General features: G+C 42.1%; 1 protein-coding gene across 1 annotated transcript; it reads left to right on the top strand.

The window, feature by feature from the left end:
- Positions 1-1,304: 1,304 nt before the first annotated feature.
- Positions 1,305-9,187, top strand: igf2b (insulin-like growth factor 2b). The gene is made up of 4 exons (XM_032523609.1): positions 1,305-1,543; positions 2,356-2,506; positions 4,034-4,215; positions 5,646-9,187. Exons 1-4 carry the CDS (start codon positions 1,469-1,471, stop codon positions 5,883-5,885), a joined length of 648 nt encoding a protein of 215 aa, XP_032379500.1. The 5' UTR covers positions 1,305-1,468; the 3' UTR covers positions 5,886-9,187.
- The last annotated feature ends 10,857 nt before the right edge of the window (positions 9,188-20,044 follow it).

The following is a 20,044-nucleotide window of genomic DNA, read 5'->3' as shown; positions in this document are numbered from 1 at the left end:
GCTTACTGCAGCTCAATGTATGCACTCACTTCTGTCTGTTGTTAATCTGCCCGGGCAACATCTGGAAGAGGTTTTTCCTGCTAGACAGTCAGCCAGCCACATTATTTAGCTTGAAAAAATAACAACATTAATAATACATACATCATTCACACTGTGTGATTGATACATTAATTAGCTGTAAAAAAAAATAATATTAATAATGTAGATATAATTTGGGCATATTAAATGTATACATTTTTTTTTCCTGCTAGACTTTTAACAGTCATCCATACTGTGTGATTGATGCATTAATTGCTTTAAAAGCATCAATCACACAGTGTATGTATATATATATATATATATATATATATATATATATATATATACACACACACAAATACTTATATACACACAAGTATATATACACACACATATACTATGTATACACACAAATATTTATATACACACATACATATATACATATAACATACTCAAACATATACATAATCATGTATATATATATATATAGTACACATACATAAACAGACACACACACACACACATGTATATACATATAAATATATGTGTGTGTGTGTGTGTGTTATGTATGTGTACTATATATATATATACATACTCACACATACACACACATATATATATATATGTATATATACATATATATATATAAATATATATAAATATAAATATATATAGTACACATACATAAACACACACACATATATATATAAATATATGTGTACTATATATATATATATATATATATATATATGTGTGTGTGTGTGTGTGTGTGTGTGTTTGTCACGGCATTCTTCATCGTTTCATCACGTGATTCAACATTTGACACATCAGTCAGTCCTGCTGCTGCATCATCCTCGTGCCTTCAGATGACCTTCCTAATCACCCTGAGACACATTTGACCCCGGTGACTACAACACCTGAGTCAGAGGCAAGCCGCAGACCTCGTCCTTGGCCCCTCCGCTTCCACTCTCAATGCTAATCTCAATTACAGCAGGGCGGAGACATTGACATTTCTCTTGGAGTCTGAGGAATTAAGTCTATTCTTGTTCAGTCTGTCCCGTGTGTAAACATTGTGATTGTAGGTTACAGTGCGTAAATGTGGAAAATGCCTATGGAATTGTTCCATATTTGGTGACTTTATCTTTTTTCTCCCTTTAAGCACTTTTCCATAAACCGTCTCTGGACCAATTTTTCCTTTTTCTTTCTTTTTTTTTTTTTTTTTACCAGCCGTAAAGAGGAGGAGCGAGGGGGTGGGGTGTGGGTGTAAGGGGCGTGTGTGGCTATATAATACTTCTCCCTGAGAACTTTTGCCTGTCGCCTGGTCTTTGGGACAGCCTTCACACATCATCTCATATAGCCGCACCTCACTGGGAAATTAACTCACCTGCAACCTCTACAACCAAATAACACCCCCCCCCCCTCCTCAACGTTTTGACTACTGCCAATTGACATGGAGATCCAGCAAAGACACGGACACCACTCACTTTGCCACACCTGCAGGAGAACGGAGAGCAGCAGAATGAAGGTAACCTGAAGGAACAAATAGTTTTTACACTCTCCGGCTGTGCTGCGTCTATTGATCGAGACCTCTGCTTGGGTTGTATCCATTTTCTTGGTTTTAGAAGTGAGAAACCTGCCTCGGTGTGCGCCGTTGCAATGATCCCATCATGTTTGCGTGTGCAATATGAGCAACCCGGGCATCTCTTAATGTGCATGCAGAGAAAGTTCCCACATGACATGGAGTGCGCCCTGAAGCTTTGAAGCATTTGTGCAACAGCTGACCTGATAGGATAGGCGAAGAAAAAAGAAAACTAGTTGAGATGTATTTAATTCTTTCTCTCGTCTGGATGACGCGCCGTTCACTGGACACGGAGCAAACAGCTGGGCTGTTTGTCGGCAGATAGGGGGCGGTAGGTCCGAGGGTCAGTGAGCTCACCACAGGGTGAGCAAGGGGAAAATATATGCTGAGTCTGGCTTTTCAGATCGTTAACTATCGAGCAGCCGGTCTTGCAACTTCTGGGGAGTTGTGTAAGAAGACTACTTTTTTTTTCTTCTTTTTTTCCCCAGAATAAGCACTTCTCTCAGGTGTGACGGCGGCTGATAACAGTTGTTCCTTCGCACGCAATATTCGTATTGTTCAAAAGCCTGCATAGAAAACGCATTTAACACTGGAAGTCCCATTTTGTAGGCTACTTGCACGCGTCCTCTTAAATCACTCTGAACATCTGGCTGTCATCGAACATTGGTTCTGTCATCACTTTTGCAATGTGTGGTCGCATTTGTTGATCCGGTGCTTTATTCTTAAATGTGTGCATGTGTGTGTGTTTTTGTCTGCAGGTCAAGAGGATGTCTTCGTCCAGTCGCGCGCTGCTATTTGCACTGTCCCTAGCGCTCTACGCTGTGGAAATAGCCTCGGCGGAGACGCTGTGTGGGGGAGAGCTGGTGGATGCGCTGCAGTTCGTCTGTGAAGACAGAGGCTTCTATTTCAGTAGGTTTCAATCCCGGCACACGTTTGCACAATGGGCTGCACAGACGCTTTATTTTTTATGTTATTATTATTATATATTTTTTTAATGTCCCTCTGTCTTGGTTGTCCAATGGCACACATCTGTTTGGATGGCTGAGGCTATCGCTCTGTCTGTGGCTTGTGTGGTATGCGTGTTTGGTATTTTTCTTCCTCACGCACACACACACACACACACACACACACACACACACACACACACACACACACACAGAAAGAGCGAAAGAGAAAGGGGGATTAGAGCCAGCTGTGTGTCTCAAGACCTCGTCCAGGCTCTGCTCTGCTGAGGGTGCGCATTCTCCCTTAAAGCCCACATAGTACCTCTCATTGCATATGAAAGGCCAGTGAGCTGTGAAGGCAACCCACGACACAGCGCGACACAATGGGCCGCTTGTTTACCAGTTAAGTAATAGCACCCCAAGAGGCATACCAGTCACCTCAGTACCAGTGTTCCCAGGCCACGCTGGTTTTGATGTCAGGTTAAGAGGACGGCTCATTAACATCGGTTCTGATTATTGCTTCCATTGTAGTGGCGATGGGGATAGCTTTAAAGCATTATGTGAATGCATTGTGGTGGTTGTTAATCCTCAAATGGATAAGCTTATGTTTGCACAGTCTGCAGTGTTTGGGACATACAGGAGTTCACCTCATCTGCATCAGATATCTTATTTTCATTGAAATATTGGCCCATCCTCTGCTTTTCACCTTTGACAGGCAAGCAGTTTCTTTGTGTGCTGCCTGCCACACAAGCTTCTCTCCAGTCATAATGATTATTATCCAATTTGGGCCAACATAGATGTGCTCCCTTCCCTCCGCCTTCACTTCTCCTTCTCCTCCCCGCTGGATCACCCTCTCTTTCTCTCTCATGTTCCTCCTCCTGCAATCAAATCTCGCCTTTCCTCTCATGAGATTTGGGGCGCGGGACTTCCAACCCTCCACCACCTCACCTTGTTCTTTGATACCTTTCTGTCCCATGTCGCCACTCTCTTCCTCTTTTGTTTTGCATTCTTCCCCTCTGTTTTGTCACACCCTCCCCCCCTTTTCTCTCACCGCACTGATCCATTTTCTCCTGTTTTCTCTACCTCTCTGCCCCTCTCCCTCCTCATCCCCTTTATCCATACTGGCTTGACAAAGGACAAGGTCGCAGGAGAGTTTCCATTTTTATGTATTTGCTCACCCGAAGGTCTGTCTGAGAGCTTAGCTGTCTGTCTCCATCGCACTCCTTTGGTGTCTACAGCACATTGTGTTTACTTGTGTATTCACTCATTAACGGACGATAGCCCTAATCAGATTATCCTCTACAAACAAAAAGATTTGTTGCAGTTGGTCATAGATTTCCTTTTATCCTCTTTGCTCCACGGACCGCTATGATTGACGAAGTAATCCCGTGAAAACAACCTAGATTCGTTACTGACGCCAGTGTTGTGCTCTCAGGCCTTAACCTCGCCCTCCTCGTGGCCTTTCTTCACCCGTTGTTGTGTTTCTCCCCAGGTAGGCCAACCAGCAGGGGCAACAACCGGCGCAACCAGAACCGTGGGATCGTAGAGGAGTGTTGTTTCCGTAGCTGTGACCTCAACCTGCTGGAGCAGTACTGTGCCAAACCCGCCAAGTCCGAAAGGGACGTGTCGGCCACCTCTCTGCAGGTCATACCCGTGATGCCCGCACTAAAACAGGTACATCTACAACAACAACAAGAACACGCCAGTATGGAAAACAATTTTAATCCTGGTTCTTATCTGTCCTCCCATCTAATGCGCCTCCACTCACCTCTGAGCCTCACCCCCATGTCCCTGACACGGAGACTTACGCAAAGACAGGTTTATCTGGTTAAAATAGCCATTGGTAAGCAGTTTGCTTCCATGCAGTGCTGCTGACCATCGTGGAAAACACCAAGACGGTCACAGCTCATTATATATAAAAAAAAAAAAAGGCAGAGTCATTCTCACAGAGTCTGTGAGATGTTAGAGACTGCTGGTCCGTGACAAAACAGTGTGTTCTGAGTGTGTAATTATTAGTCACGGAACAGCAAACTCACCGAAAACTGGCACGCGTTTTGATCTGCGCAGTCGAAAAACACCTGACCTGGCCAGCAGAGCTTCTCTGAAATATGTCCCAAACATTCAAGGAAATCATCAAAGCGGTTTCTGGTCTTTTCACTGCGATCACAAGACTGAGCTGTGGCTGCTTTCCAGGCCTCTTCAAATCCCTTCAACCCTCCTTTAGGCAAGGCTGGGAAGATCTTTATAATGTTTCAGCTTTAACTTGTTAGAAAATCAGCGGAAAAATCAGTGCAGTGGCATGAGATTGGTAGTGATGTAACGAAAAATGCTAAGAAATGAATGTACAGAGGGAAGTAATTGACACTCTTTCTGAAATGCCCGAAAAAAGAAGGGAAGAGAATTGTAAGGGAATTAGTTGGGACATGTCCCTAGTTTGTGTGGGCAGGGAGAGTTGATGGGTACAGCCTGCTCTGAGGGCCAGCTGTTCTTAGGCTATTGAGCAGGCCTGGAGTGAATGAAGGGGGATAAACACACTTCAAGTGTCAGGACCAAAACAAGCCATTCAGAAGGAGCACTGGCCACTCACGCATAAATTCCAGCTTCTCTGCTAACGCTCCCACTTTGTCTCAATCTGTGGTGCTCAGCTTAACACCTAACACTGCGGAAAAGCTGTAAGAAGGGAAGATTTGAAACGACGATGTGTTTGTGTGGCGTTTTCTCCGTCTGTGGGGGTTAGCCAGTTCAGCGGGTCGTTGGGTGAACAACGACGTGCTCCTCATATGTATACGAGGCGAGTGACCGCCCTTCCCTTTGACAGTATGTTAAAGAGGCTGAACTAAGTGCTTGTTGACAGCTTCTCTCAGTCAAGGAAACCAAAACAAGGGCAAGTTGGAGGCGAGGCGAGTCTGTTATGACGCTCGACGCTATGAGAATGACAATTGATTTCCATTTGACTGGCCCAACAATGACTGACTGTTTTTTGCAAAATAAACAAGGCTTTCCTCCATTGTAATAAGCACATGCACAGTATCTTATCACAACTTATGAACTGACTCCCTCCTTTTTCTCCTTTTTCCTCTATTTTGGCCTGCACGCCACGATAGGAAGTTCCAAGGAAGCAGCACGTGACCGTGAGGTATTCCAAATACGATGTGTGGCAGAGGAAAGCGGCCCAGCGGCTCCGAAGGGGTGTCCCCGCCATCCTGAGGGCCAAAAAGTTTCGGAGGCAGGCGGAGAAAATCAAATCCCAGGAGCAGGCAGTCTTCCACAGGCCCCTGATCAGCCTGCCTAGCAAACTGCCTCCTGTCTTGCTCGCCACGGACAACTATGTCAACCACAAATGAGCCCGCCGCCAGCCCTTTGCACAGACAAGTGTTTGGAGGGAGAGAAAAAAAAAAAAGACTAGGGGATTATAGCTTTGTCTCTGACGTCATTTCTGTGGCAGTCCTCTTTGACCTCCCCTGCCCTGTCCGAGCCCACCGAAACCCCCCCCCTCCGCCACTATTCTTGACCCCATGGCCCTTTTCTTATGCCCCCCCCCCCCTTCGGCCCCACCCACCCTCCTCCGGCACACAAACATGCCTTCACATTCTTCCTGTCTGAACTCTTTAGCTCCCTCTCTTTTTCAGTCACCGACACAAAGGCACAAACACAAACAATGAACAAAGAGTTAACAATTCGGCTGAATGCAATTCAGGTGGATCCTTCAGCAAAAGAGAAAAGGGAAGGGAGAAAAGAAGATGAAAGAGATCTGTGGTTTGTAAGTGTCAAGAGGACACCCAGCGGAATGTTTTTTTTTGTCCTTTTGGAAGACAACTGAAAGTGAAGAGCAGCTTGCATGAAATAATCCATTCCACATCATTTTTCCTGAGGCATAAAAGAAAATCTCTGTTAGTTCTTTTTCTTATTAGTTTGCACCTTTACCTATAAAGGGACTTCCACACTGTAAGGAATTATTTTGTAAAATTAGATTCCTGTTCCAGCACCTTTTGATCACAAACAAAAAGCAGAAAAGAGTCTGCAAAAATTGCACATTGCCACGGATTACGTCAAAGTAAAGAAAAAAATGGCACTATTTTTTTATGAACAATGAACGTGTAGCTTAAAAAAAATGTCATGGTGCTAGCTTTGGGAATGGACTCAAAGAAGAGGTTGAAAAGCACGTTTTTTTTTTTTCTTTGAATGAATATTAAAGCTTTCCGTTTTAAGGAAAGTATGACTTTTGAAAAAAGGAAGATAAAAGGATATGGGGGAGCTCCTGGCAGTGGCAATGTAAAGGGGGACGTGTCACTGAGAAAAAAAAAAATGGGCTGTGTCGGCATCTAGGCTCAAAGCGAGCGCTAGCAGATGCTCGTCAATAGCTTGCCAGCATTAGCGGCAAGGGGGACCTGAGACCCAGTCCCTGTTCTGTCTGTCCCTGCCAGACACAGGGAGCAGCGTGAGGACAAATATGGGACACCGTGGACCGCCTGGATTGAGACAGTACTACAGTTCTGGGACAGTACTTCCTGTTTGCTATGGCTTTGCAGACTGCTCGGACAGGAAGTAACATGGCGTGGACAAAGAGCAAGTGGGATAACGATGATTATATTTTATTTTGTCTTTTTTTTTTTTTTTCTGTTTTTCTTTTCATATCAATGTTTCAACGAGAAAAAAAAAAAAAGGAAAACCCCGTCAGTTTCTGGTACCGTGACATTCCTGTTTTTCCAAGTTAGGCTTTTCATTTTTTGTTGTGATGTTATTTTACAGTTCTAATGGCACAACATTTCAATTCAAAGGGAAAAAAAACAGCAATAATGTCAACTAACATTTCATTGTTATTGTATATCAGTAGTATTCACATGCTTTTGCCTGAAAACAAATACTTGAATATATATATATATACATCTATATATATATAGATATATAATTAGTTTCCAGGGACGTTGTGTTATTTTCCTTTAGTCTGAGCTGTATCTTGCGTAATGAGCCGCCAAGCTTTTTTGTTTGTTTGTTGAAATACAAATAAGGGCACTGTATAAAGGCATTATTTATTTTGTTATAAAATATATTTGAAAAATTGGTCCAAATAATATACGTAGCACTGATGCTCAACTGACGGATTTATTTTGTATGATCTCTGTTTTCCAATTGGAGTTGTAAGGCTTTTTGTAGATGCTTTGTACCAAAAATAATGTCTTTTTTTTTTTTTTCTTCCTTTTTTCGTTTGCCATAGTTACTTTAAATTAATATTTTAACAGCAGCATAGCCTGGATTGCTTAGGCATGTTATGTCACAGAAATAGGCACATACTCTGAATACGTTGGTCTGCATGGATTTCCAGAAGCCTGCTAGGGGTTATCTGTGAAAAAGAAAAGCATCGATGAGTGACTTTTATTCTTGGAAAAATAACTGTTCAATAGTGATTGTACTCAAACCCACTATGTTTTCAAGCCACTTTAGTATTGATGGCAGGAGAATGATCATCCTTCATTAAACCATGTCTTTGGAATTGTGCATGGTGTCCTATGATCTTCTAAGGAGCATCTTGCCTATGTGCCAGTGCCACACATTGGTGTGGGTCCATGAGGCCATAACTGTCCGGTCAGTTGTAGATTTTTAGGGTTTACCTTAAATGTGACTTACACAAGTCATTGTGTATATGCCTTAATTGGAGGTAAATATGTTGCTAGGATGCTAGTAACCTTCAAAAGGTCATTGTCTATTAAGGAGAGCTTACCATCACTCAGCATCTCACTGTCTATCTATCTGTCTGCCCTTTCCTCTTTGTTTGTTAAAGACAATGCCCCTGATCTTATGCATCAACAGTATGTATCTGTATTGCATGCCAAGGGGATGGGGGTGGTGGTGGTGGGGGTGGGGGGGGGGGAACAATTGCCATTCACCCCTCCGCAATCTTCCAGCCGTCTATGAATTATGCATTTGATGAAGGGCTATCACGCTAAAACCATTTCTGAAGCACTCAGGAAAAAAGAAAAACAATCTATGCTCTCCGAAAGGGAGAAGGGCAGAGTGTCAGCGATGATCCTGTTGTGGAAAGGGCTCGCGGAGGTTTTGTTGCCCGCACCTGGCCACAATGATACAGCTCTCTGTGACTAACCACTGAAGCTCCATGTCAGAAAACAAGGTCATTCCGTGCCACATTGTAGTTTCCTCCTCCGTTGTGTCATGCGCCATCCATGAAATGGAGACCTAATGGATACTCGCCCGACTGTAGTGAAGAGTCAGAGAGATCTCAATTATCAAGGCTGCGTCCTGTCTCTAATTATATTCTACTCCAGTTGTGCAACAAAAGCAGGCAGTGCAATCATTATTATATTATTATTATTATTATTATTGATAAAATTATTATTATATTTTCTATTTTATTCAATATTTTCCTGCTAGGACTGCATTCATTCACTATTGTATTGTTCAAACAGGCTACTCTAGTGTTCTTATGAATGGCGTGAAAGACAACCACTTCTTTTCGCTGAATATGAAGAGATACCTTGCCGAGCAGTGGCAACTTTTTTCTGTGTCAGTAGCTCACTCAGCCTGTGTGTATTTTATTGATTTAACCTCTGCACGCTAGAACGTCCGAAATGCACAATTCATGTACTTTCATTTTTAATATCAATAAAAAAAAAACATTTTATCAAACATACAATGTCTAAAAGATGTACTGCTTTGTTCAGTGTGCTCGCCTGTCTCGGGTGTGTGTTATGCGCTTGAAAGCCATTTTTTGAAATCTTTTTATATCAATTAAACCTTATGCACCCTGTAAATGATTTATTACACCTTGAAGCCTTGCAGAGGATCACAAGCTGCTCTTAGCACCCTCACTCTTTTCCTCTCAGCCACCCCTTCCCCCTTCCCTTTACCTTTTCCCCCCTTCCCCCTCTCTTTTCTCTCCCTCTTTTCATTTGGAAACAGCGTTTTGAAACAAAAACAACCTCCTTCCGAGCGTTTAGGCTCCGTATCGGAAAGAAATAACGATCTCCGTCCATGTTAACACGCCTGACGAGGCGAATCAAGTGACTCTTCACATACATTGGGCATGAACTAGCCGCTTTAAACAGGAAGCGGATTACTCTGCAGTTAAAAATCATGTATGTATAAGTAGAAAATGCTTTGTAGAAATAACAACAATGGTGAAAAGTAAAACCAGGGATTCATGTGCTTGAAACGACACCAAGATGGAACTGTTACTGAAAGGTATGTGTGCCTACCTAAGCGATAAGACTGACTGACACGAGTTGTTGTTTCTCCCCATCTACGCAATGTGGTCAGCAGCGTTTCAAAATGTCTTAGTGTTAAGGGCTCTGAAACGCCGGAGTAGTGTGGCACAGTAGCAAAAGATATCCGTTTTTAAACAAAAATGTCTTGGTGTGGACGCAGCCTCGGTCTGCCTCCTGCTCTGTAAGTGAGCCAAAGTGGAAATCGGCACTCACAGAGTGGCAAGCAGGCTGGCCACAACTCCCCAGTATTTCCTCTGCTGCATGCCACACTTAACCCGACCTGTTCTCACTGCCTCTGACACACCCATCCGTACATCCATCCCTCCATCCCTCCATCCTCCAGCGGCTTGCTAACTACTGGAGCAAGCTCCACTTCAGTGGCTATGTTTAGTAACCGACATGTCTCAAATTAACACATGCATGTTCTGAAAATGGCACGACCTTTCATTGTTGACATGCATGCACATACCCACCCATGATGTCTGTTACCGGGCAGATTTACGGTAGAGTACGGTTGTTCCCAGAATGGAACACTTTCAGGCACTGGGGTTATCTTGGTGCAGCAGAGTTGCTACTGTAGCTCTCTGGTCTGTCTTAGGTTGGCATCAAAGAGTTTGAACTTTACAACCAGGAGAGTCAGAAATCTCTTTTTCTTTGGCGTGAGTGCAACGTTCTGCATTACAGTGATGAGATACACATGTGTTCCTTGTGGGAAAGCAGAAAAGCTTGCTGGCTATCATAGTAAAGAAGCTTGTGTTCTGTGTTTTACAGTTATAAATCTCCCTATTAAATCACCTTAGCATGTCTCATGAAACCTTATTGACCTACTAAGAAGTTTGTCACCCTGCAAAATAAGGATAAAATACTCAACTGGAAGTGCATGCTTTCAAAAAATATAATAGGTATATACCCAATCGTGCACATACTTTGCTTGGAAACACTTGCAAATGTTCACATATCATATATATCATCTCTTGTTACCAGCGGTGGAAGAAGTATTCAGATCCTTTACGTAAGTAAAAGTACTAATACCACACTGTAAACATACTCTGTTATAAGTTAAAGTCTTGCATTCAAATGGTAAGTTAAAGTATGTAAGTATCATCAGGAAAATGTACTTAAAGAATTAAAAGTAAAAGTACTCAATGCAGAAAAATCCAAATTTTAAATCAATGTGTTTAATCAACCAATCATTTCAGATGCATTGTATATAATATTGTTGAGTAGTTTAATTTACAAAAGAGCATTGCATTTTATAAACTACATGTTATTTGTGTGCAACAAAACTTAATATGTAAAGTAAGATGTCAGATTAATGTAGTTGTAAAAAAAGTACAATGTGTCTTTCTGAAATGTAGTGGAGTAGAAGTAGAAAGTGGCATGAAAAGGCAAGACTCAAGTGAAGTACAAGTACTTCAAATTTGTACTTAAGTACAGTACTTGAGGAAATGTACTCAGTTGCATTCCACCACTGCTTGTTGCCTTTATTGATACATGCATTATTAGTGTGGTGTTTTTAAATTGTCGTTCCCAATAAAACACTTTATTCTCACTGCCTTTCTACTTACAGGTGAGTGTGTGTTCACCAGCAGCTGCTCTGGGACGGAGCCTGTTCCCTGCAGGTGTTTATACATAGTATGACCCTCTAGAGCTTGGTTATGAGATCAGGGACTCTCTAGTCCTCAGGGCTCGTCACGTCAGCTCTGGGCCTGATGGGGAAGCATCTGGCACAACATAAATCAACAAAACAAGCCAAACTGGTCCACAGCGCGCCAAGACATAGTCTTGTTTTCCCAATTGTTTGAAGGTTGTATCTCGTTGAGATTAAAGCTGATGCTGCAGTGGTGTGTCATAGTCTAAAAAACAACTCTTACTACATGACAGAAGGAAATCACATTCTCATTTATTGTCCGGACAAAAGCTTAGTCATGCAAAAGCCTTAACAAAACAACATGGAAGGCTGAAAAGTATTTTTCTCCCATCTAAGGTATGTATAATTTGGGTAGGCTCATTTTATACATGTTGTCGAAGTTAAATTTACATCTGCATCTAAATCCGGAAGCCCTAGGCATAAAATCACTATAACATTATCCTAAATAAGTAAACAATAGGAAGAGCATAGAAATGCCACCTTAACCTAAACTGGTGGAGCCAAATAAACCATAAACCCACGCATCCATCCCCATAAGAGAGGCCTCCTGAACTGTGGAGCGGAGTGTAGATGTGGGTGGCACAACTCTCCCAGGCCTGACATTGGAAACTGCCAAAGAGCACACTAGAGTTAGTTGTGGTTGGCCGGATGCACGGGATGCATGTAAGGCCAGGCCAACTATTGAGGCACAGGGTTTGGCAAGCCCAGTCCATCACAGCCCAGCGTGGCCACACAGGCCAATTAAGACAGGCCTTCTCCTCTCCTTTCTTCTCCTCCCCTCCTCTGTGTCTCTCTCATCTCTCTCTCTCTCTCTTTATCGCTCACTTTCTCTCTTGTACTGCCTCTCTCTTTCTCCCAATCCTCACAAAGCGTGCTCACACATTCCTCTTTTCCCACTTTGCCTCTCTAATTGCTGTGGACTGAAAAGGGGGATGGAGAGAGGGGAATGAGATTGGGCGAAAGAGACAGGGAGGGAGAATCAGAGGGAAAGGGGGTCATACCACATAACCTCTATGGCCAGGACAAACTGTACTGGCCCCCTGGAATAGTCAAAACCCCTGTTTGTGGTGTGCCCCTGGCTCTCTCTCTCTCTCTCGCTCTGTCTCTCTCTCTCGCTCTCGCTCTCTCTCATTGATTACACTGAAATTTAACCCTTTGGCTAATTTCATCCAAATAGCTTAATTTCATATTATACAATGTAATTCAATCTACAGCCTCTCATTGGCTCCGAGGTGGTTACAGCAAAGCCAGAGTATAAAGAGGGGATTGTGTTTCTTCAGCGCCCCACAAAACTATCTAATTGTTGATTCCTAATCAACCAGGAGCTGCGAGGAGCATTTCCTGATTATGTAACCTCAGGATCTGACATATTAACAATGAAGTGGAAGTTTTAGTGGATTTCGCACAAAGTAAAACTATGCGAGGAGAAGAAAAAAAAAGGGTCGTGGGTATCGGATTTGCCTCTTGATCCCATCAATGTTTCATTTCTGTTGTAAGTTGTGATAATCATAATTATAGTATTGTATTTGTATCCCAGTTTATATAATGTGTAGAATACAAGATGTGACTTCATGAGGGCATGAGCATGAGACAAAAACAAACTATTTGGGCAGACAAAAACAACAGCACAATGTCAGTGTTTGTCTTTTGTTTATGTCTGATCATCTCCTAAAAAGCATGAGATGGACCCATGCCGCCCACTCACACACTAAACACGGACGGCTCTGAATGCTACATTTGTAAAGTTTTGCAACTTTGAGGCTTTCGGTGTCTTTGTCAACACACCGCTGGAAGGTCAGGGATGGCAGAGACAGCAGAGCAAAATGTGTTAGACTGTATTGTGGAGGGCCAGAACATGGGAAATGATGTGGTTACGCCATTCAAAATCATAACAAAGGGGGAAGTGGTTTCCAGTGTGGTCACTGGGTCATTGCATGACAATTTCCTCTCAGTGGAAAACAAAAGGGGGGTCACAGCTTTACACTGAAATATGCTCCGTGTGTGGTGCAGAGACCGCCTAGGCTATACTTATTCACAGGGGTCAAATGTTACCCTCTGTGGTCACTCAGTTTTAAGATTTCTAAACTATACACATTTCGTTCTAAATGAAAAATTCAAACATCGGCCCACATTGAATGCGCTTCCCAACAGATGTTACGTCTATCACTTTGCTTTTCTCAAATATGCATGCATTTGTTTAAGGCTACATTTAATTCAAGGTGTTGCAGGAAGAGTGAAGTGGATGGCAGTAAATGTTTAAAAAGCAGAACGCTGCACTTAATTAAACAAGGAGGTCAGCATCTTGTAACGTTTAAGGTTTCGGAGTTTTTCACTCTAACATTATCCAGGTGTGTCCTTACTTCACTCCATCAGGGCATTCATCATTGTTGCACGTCAGTGTCACTATGTGGAGGTCACTGGGGCACTACCTGGGACTAAACACACACACACACACACACACACAGCCTTCTTGCCGTGATCCATTAGGCATACAGTATTAGAATCAAGACTGGGAAGGGTGCTGAACTGGCACACATAAACGAATTGCACATTTTTTTGTTAATGCAAAAAACTAAAAAAGAATTGGAAAAGTGGAAAACCAACAGCAGACAATCAGTGATGCTGGCATTTGTTGTGGTGGTAAAGCAGGCTGCACAATAACTCAGGGACACTCCCCTCTATGTTTGAACAACATATAATTACAGATCAGGATAGGAGAGCCCATTCTGAGGGGAAAATAGCAATCTCTCTTAATTACAAGGCAGGCCATGATCCATACCTATCCGTCACTTCAAATAACTCTGTTGGATGACTCTCTGTTGGGGTAAATGGCAAAATGATTTCTGTTCAGGTAGAGGTAAACAACACAAGAAGCGCTCAAAGGGCCATCAGCTAAACTCTGAACTTGCTAAAATCTCAAATCTTTCAACAGGAAACACTCGATTCACAACAAGATGTGTAGTTAGGAATTTGCTGAAGCTTAAAGTAAGATGTTGCAGCTTGATTCTTTTAAAAGAAAAAAAAAAGAGCCATGTGAAAGTGTATAGTCGGACTTTTGTGTAACAGTTGAGCGAGCGCCAGCGTGTGTGTCCAGCTGTCACACACACACACACACACACACACACACACACACACACACACACACACACACACACCAGTAAACAGTGTCAGCATACAGCTATGGTGGTGGTTCCTCTCACTCCGGCCAGATGAGCATTCTAGTTGTCTTCCCCCCCCCCCAGAAACAAGATAAGCTCCATTTCTTTGCCGTTTGCCAGGGCCCAGGGGTTACCGAGGTCTTTCCTCCTATTGCTCTCTTTCTCTTTCTCTTCCTCTCCATCATATTCTCTCTCCTTGTTGTTCTGCAACTTGTATTGTTTTGTATAAAGATTTCTGCAGGATTCCAAAACTGGCAGGGCGTGCAAAATCTCATGGCTCTTAAAAAAAGTAGATCATCTGGTACAGAATTTAACCATATCCTTAGACACTTTGGCATGATTACATTTCACATGAATCTCGAAAACAAGAATGACACACATTTCGGATATTGCCGTAGCCCGCACAGGCCCATTCAGACCAACGCATGGGAGACAAGTGCAAATATTTGCGAGGAAATTGCTCGAGAAGGACATTGCAACTGTGCCATTTGGCTGCCCCAAACCATTGTCTGTTTAGACTTGCCATGGAAGCTGGCAGCAGTTGTTTGTGTCTGCTGTGCCATCATTGAGCCCAAGACTGTCAATTTCATTCTCATGCTTCAGTAATGCGGATTGGAACATATCCAGAAATGCCACAACTGAAAGACTATGTATAAGTGTGTGTGTGTGTGTGTGTGTGTGTGTGTGTGTGTGTGTGTGTGTGTGTGTGGTGTGTGTGTGTGTGTGTGTGTGTGTGTGTGTGTGTGTGTGTGCGCGCTGACATATAATGGCAGTGCCATCAGTCTGGCACAAAAGTGATGACAAAGGTTTCTCTGTGAAAACTCACACATATACTCAAACGCACACAAACATAGAAAACAGTCATGTATACACAAACTTAAAAGCACACATGCATACATTATCACACTCTCACACACACACACACACACACACACACACACACACACACACACACACACACACACACATACACACGTGTTCACGGAGCCCTGCTAATGATGGGTGGCAGTATGATGTTTGTGTGTGTTCCAAAAGATTTGGCATTACTACTTGGGCCAAATCAGCAGCCAGCAGCAGCAGGCTATTAACAAAACTGTTTCTTTGTTTGCTTTTTTCCTGTTTTTTTCTTGAGAGGCGCCAAGCAATTAATGGTCTGCCTATGGGAGACTAGTAAACGGTGCCACAGTGGAGAACATATGCACAATGATGCAAGACATGATGGAAGAAATAGATGATATTATGACTGGCCAGATCTTTACTGTAAGATGGACCAGAGAGACCTTTTCCACTTTGACCTGTGTGAGATATTGTTCATTCAACACAATTGTCACACAGACTTTGTAGTTCATTATGTGAGTACATTTGTGTATTTCTGTTTGTTTGCCGTAAATTGCCCCTTGAGGGACCAACAAAGTATTTTGAAGAAAAGACCATGATCTGTAGCCAGCTCCCATCCGAACACAACGGACCCACTGGTGACCATCATGGAAAGTGTTTCCTGAGTTTGAAGCCTCTGAGCGCACACAAGGATGATAAACTGTGTGTGTGTGTGTGTGTGTGTGTGTGTGTGTGTGCGTGTGTAGCCTTACTATGTTTAATTAATCTCTATTAACAAGTGACAGGTTTGCTACTTTTTTCTCAGGAAAGGAGTCATCTTATCTTAATGGCGCAACACAAGGGTTTCATGAGGGTCATGTAAAAAAATAACGGCTGGTGAGGTGTTGAAAAAAATGCAACGTTGATATGTAATCAGAATCAACTTTATTTGCCAGGTATGAGGACAAATACGAGGAATTTTACTTTATATGTGGCCACAGCTATTTTTGATGATTTTCATCTGCTGTTGCAAAGCTGATCCTCATTACAGACAGAAAGACTAGGATAAAACCCTTATTTATTATCATTATTATTATTGTTAGTGTGAACATTGTCATAAGGCTTTGTACCTACCCATCGTATTTACCAACTTTGTCAATTCTGAAATTGATGGTGTAAGAATTATGATTTTTTCATATCATGTGATTATGATTATTAGTGGTGTAGGAGCAGTCAGTAAACAACTTTAACTTTAAAAAGTCTTTCCCATGGCAAGTCTTATATAAGATAAAAATGTCTTGTAAATTATTAAGTTTTATTAATTGGTGCTTATTGTTTAGGTGCATTAAATCAAAGTAATAAGAGTGTCTATCCCCTTTTACTATGAACATACATATTACATTAATTGAGAAAGTAAAGCAATGGTCTTAAAGTGCCCATTTTATGAAAAGAAACATTTTTTCTGGGATTTGGGGTGTTATTTTGTGTCTCTGGTGCTTCCACATGCATAAAAGAACTTGGAAAAAACTATCCATGCTGTTTTGAGTGAGATCTGGTTTCTGAATGTCCTCTGTCTTCAGTCCCCGGGTGAGCTGGTCAACATCTGCACGGCTTTCTACGTCACTAGCCGAGACCAGGCGGCTAACCGTAGCATGCTAGCTCGTTCTCAATGGCAAAACACTGCTCCAACACACACTAGTTCACCATAATCTCCAAAAGAACTACTTCCTGTCCCTGTTGTGCAGGTATTCCACAAGTGTCCCTCGTCTAGAAGACGTCCCCCAGCTAATCCTGCCTTGGACTGACCAAAGCTGGAGAAAGAGTTATCTAGATGACCTGTACCTGTGAGTACTGTATATATGTATTGTGAAGGACTTGAAATATGAGCAATGAGATTTATGTATGAGACATCTTCACACTGTTTTTGCAAAATAAAAATAGAAATAAAAATAAATCTTGATTCTTAAGAGGACTTCCTCTCTTTGTATAGTTTATTTGAAGCAATGCACAATATAATCACAGCTGTTGATAGAAATACAGAATATGAAATGGGTTCTCATCCGTCCATGTGCAGCTTGCTTGGGTCTACCTACATTGCGTTAGTGAGCGCTGAGGTTTAACACCACTCTGCCAGCTCACTGAACACAACGGCTCAATAATTACACCTGCTCTGCCCAAAATTGGCCACCTGTGCCACCCATCCCGCTTGCTAGGGTCCGATCATTAGACAACAAACTGGACTGCATCCAACTTCAACGAAACTCCCAACGCGAGTTCACAGACTGCTGGGTTTGTGTTTTTGAGGGAGCATGGCTGAAGAACAGTGTACTACAAGCCTGCTAGCCTCCCGAGTAGATGCTGCTCTGGTGGGTAAGACTCGTAGAGGTGGGCTGTGTTAACATGGACACGGACTGGTGCAGAATTGGGGGGGCTTTCATCCATCTAGTGCTCACTACTGGTGGAGTTTGGGACTGTTAAATGCCGACCACTCTACATTCTACACAAATTCACGGCTGTGTTTACATCACTCCAAGTGCTAATGCTACCATTGCGTTGGCTGAACTTTACTGAGCCTGTAATGTTGATGCAATAAATGTAACCTGTTCCATATTTTGTTTTTATATAATGTCGTTTTTATATATTTTAAATGTGTAACACCACTTGAACCACGACAAAACGTTGTTTTATGTAAATGGTTGAAATGACAATGAAACACACTTGAGTTCGCTTGACTGTAACCGGTAGGCGGGGCTTGGGAGTGGACTCCCGAGCTTTCTGCATTCTGGGAGTTGTTGTCTTTCATCCAATACATTTTCTGGCTTTTCTTGGTCTACAATGCAACAAGTTCTAAAAAAATAAAAATAAATCACATTTCTAATACAGAAATCACCCAATTTAAATACAAATTCATCTTTCCAGCAGTGAAATATCCCTTTAAATCTTGTATTGTCTTCACTTTCGAGACCCTCTCATATCCCTCAAATGGAACTGTGACTTACTTGGGGTTTCAAAAACAATTCTGAAATAAAATTTTACTTCATAATCTATTAACAATTATCGTCTTTATCTCAATTTCAAACAATTGAGATAACATCTGTTAAGGGAATGTAATCAGTCTCTACTAGAACCCAATTAAAAATGGAAGTGGGGTTCATTTGTTGTCATAAGGTTATAATTCATGTTAAAAATCCACTGTGGAAAAAACATAAGTGGTCATGTCCAGAATAATTTTCTGAATTGAGTCAGGAATACACGTTTATAACAGAAAATAAGGTAAAGCCAATGATTTTCAGGTATAAAAAATGTATATTTGTACCATTTTTCTTCTTGTAAAAATTTGAAATGGGTGAATTTGACCCAAATACCATACAAGGGTTAAGTTTGCTGATCCGGCGGAGAGTCGGGGGGGATTCGAGACCAGATGATGGGGATTGGCCCTTCGGTGCTGGGTCTAGCTACTGCCGCTTTCTTCTTGTATCAGCTAGCTAGCAGCTAACCAGCTAGCCACCAGCTTTATTTCCTATGGCAGATAGGGATATGGCTGCTAGCTAGCTGCTTTTAGCCTGAGTCTTTGAATTAGAAAAACTGGGAATAAATAGAGAGGGGAAAAAATATATGTGACATTATGACTTAAAGGTCCCCTCAAATAAATACAATTACCACCTGTTAATTTAGTTATTGAACTACATTGACTGATTTACTGTATATATTAACATTTACATTTATTTAAACATTTTAGGGCTGTCGATCTTTAAAAAATTGAATCCAGTCAAACTACAGATTGTGCCGAGGGACCAAATCCCAGAACATGCATGCAATAATCAAAACAATTGACCGCCGTTATTTGCATTATTATTGCGTTCATTGTGACAGCCCTAATTTATGTATTGCCTTGTTCATTTATTTCAGGATGTGTTTCATAGGAATATTCTTTTATTTACGCATTTATTCATTAATTAAGGGACTGAATATCAGAATAATCATCATCAAGTACAGGCTCACTCAGCATTGGATGTGGGGGGAGCCAGGGCTTTAGAGTCAGCAGGCTTGATTACATATTAAAAGGGAGTTATAATGCTGGAAACACAACGCTACAAAAACCAAAAATTGCCTTTTCAACATCATCAGTAATTTCCTCCCTAAACACATCCCCTCTGTGCTTTTGAATGAACCCTTAGATGAGGTAACAGCAGTGGTTCCACCTTAACTAGACATTTCTGGCAAGGAAAATTAGCTGCAAATTCACGTTTGGCTGCGTGTAAATGTGGGGTTAATTCCTACATGCTCCTGAACGCATGTCTGTGCATGACTGTTCATAACCAATTTTTCTTCTTCTGGTTTATGTATGTTAAGTATGTTTGTGAGAAGTGGCTGCGACAGGTAACCAGGAATTATCCAGTGGCTTGCTCCCCAGACAGACTGTGTGCGTACGCAGTGTGCCAGGCTAGTAATTGTGGGCTCGGAGGGAGAGAGGTTATGCCATGCTGGCCTTATTATTATCATTAAAGCGAGAGTTAGTTCGCCGTCTGAGGCCAGGTTGAACGGGGAGATGTTCCTCCAGACAAACTGATGCTTACAAGCCTTCTGTTTGTCCCTCGTGTGCTCAGTGAATTAACTGCTGCCCAATAGCAATTACTGCCAGGCCATCCCCGCAAATA

The sequence above is a fragment of the Etheostoma spectabile genome, chromosome 8 (assembly GCF_008692095.1).
Source record: "Etheostoma spectabile isolate EspeVRDwgs_2016 chromosome 8, UIUC_Espe_1.0, whole genome shotgun sequence".
Taxonomy (NCBI): Eukaryota; Metazoa; Chordata; class Actinopteri; order Perciformes; family Percidae; genus Etheostoma; species Etheostoma spectabile.
This window is presented reverse-complemented; position numbering and strand designations above follow the sequence as displayed.

Bases quoted from the DNA above. Each gene is read 5' to 3' on its own strand.
- igf2b (XM_032523609.1), top strand. From the start codon at position 1,469: ATGGAGATCCAGCAAAGACACGGACACCACTCACTTTGCCACACCTGC. The intron at 2,507-4,033 runs GTAGGTTTCAAT...GTTTCTCCCCAG, and splicing joins AGACAGAGGCTTCTATTTCA to GTAGGCCAACCAGCAGGGGC. The intron at 4,216-5,645 runs GTACATCTACAA...ACGCCACGATAG, and splicing joins TGATGCCCGCACTAAAACAG to GAAGTTCCAAGGAAGCAGCA.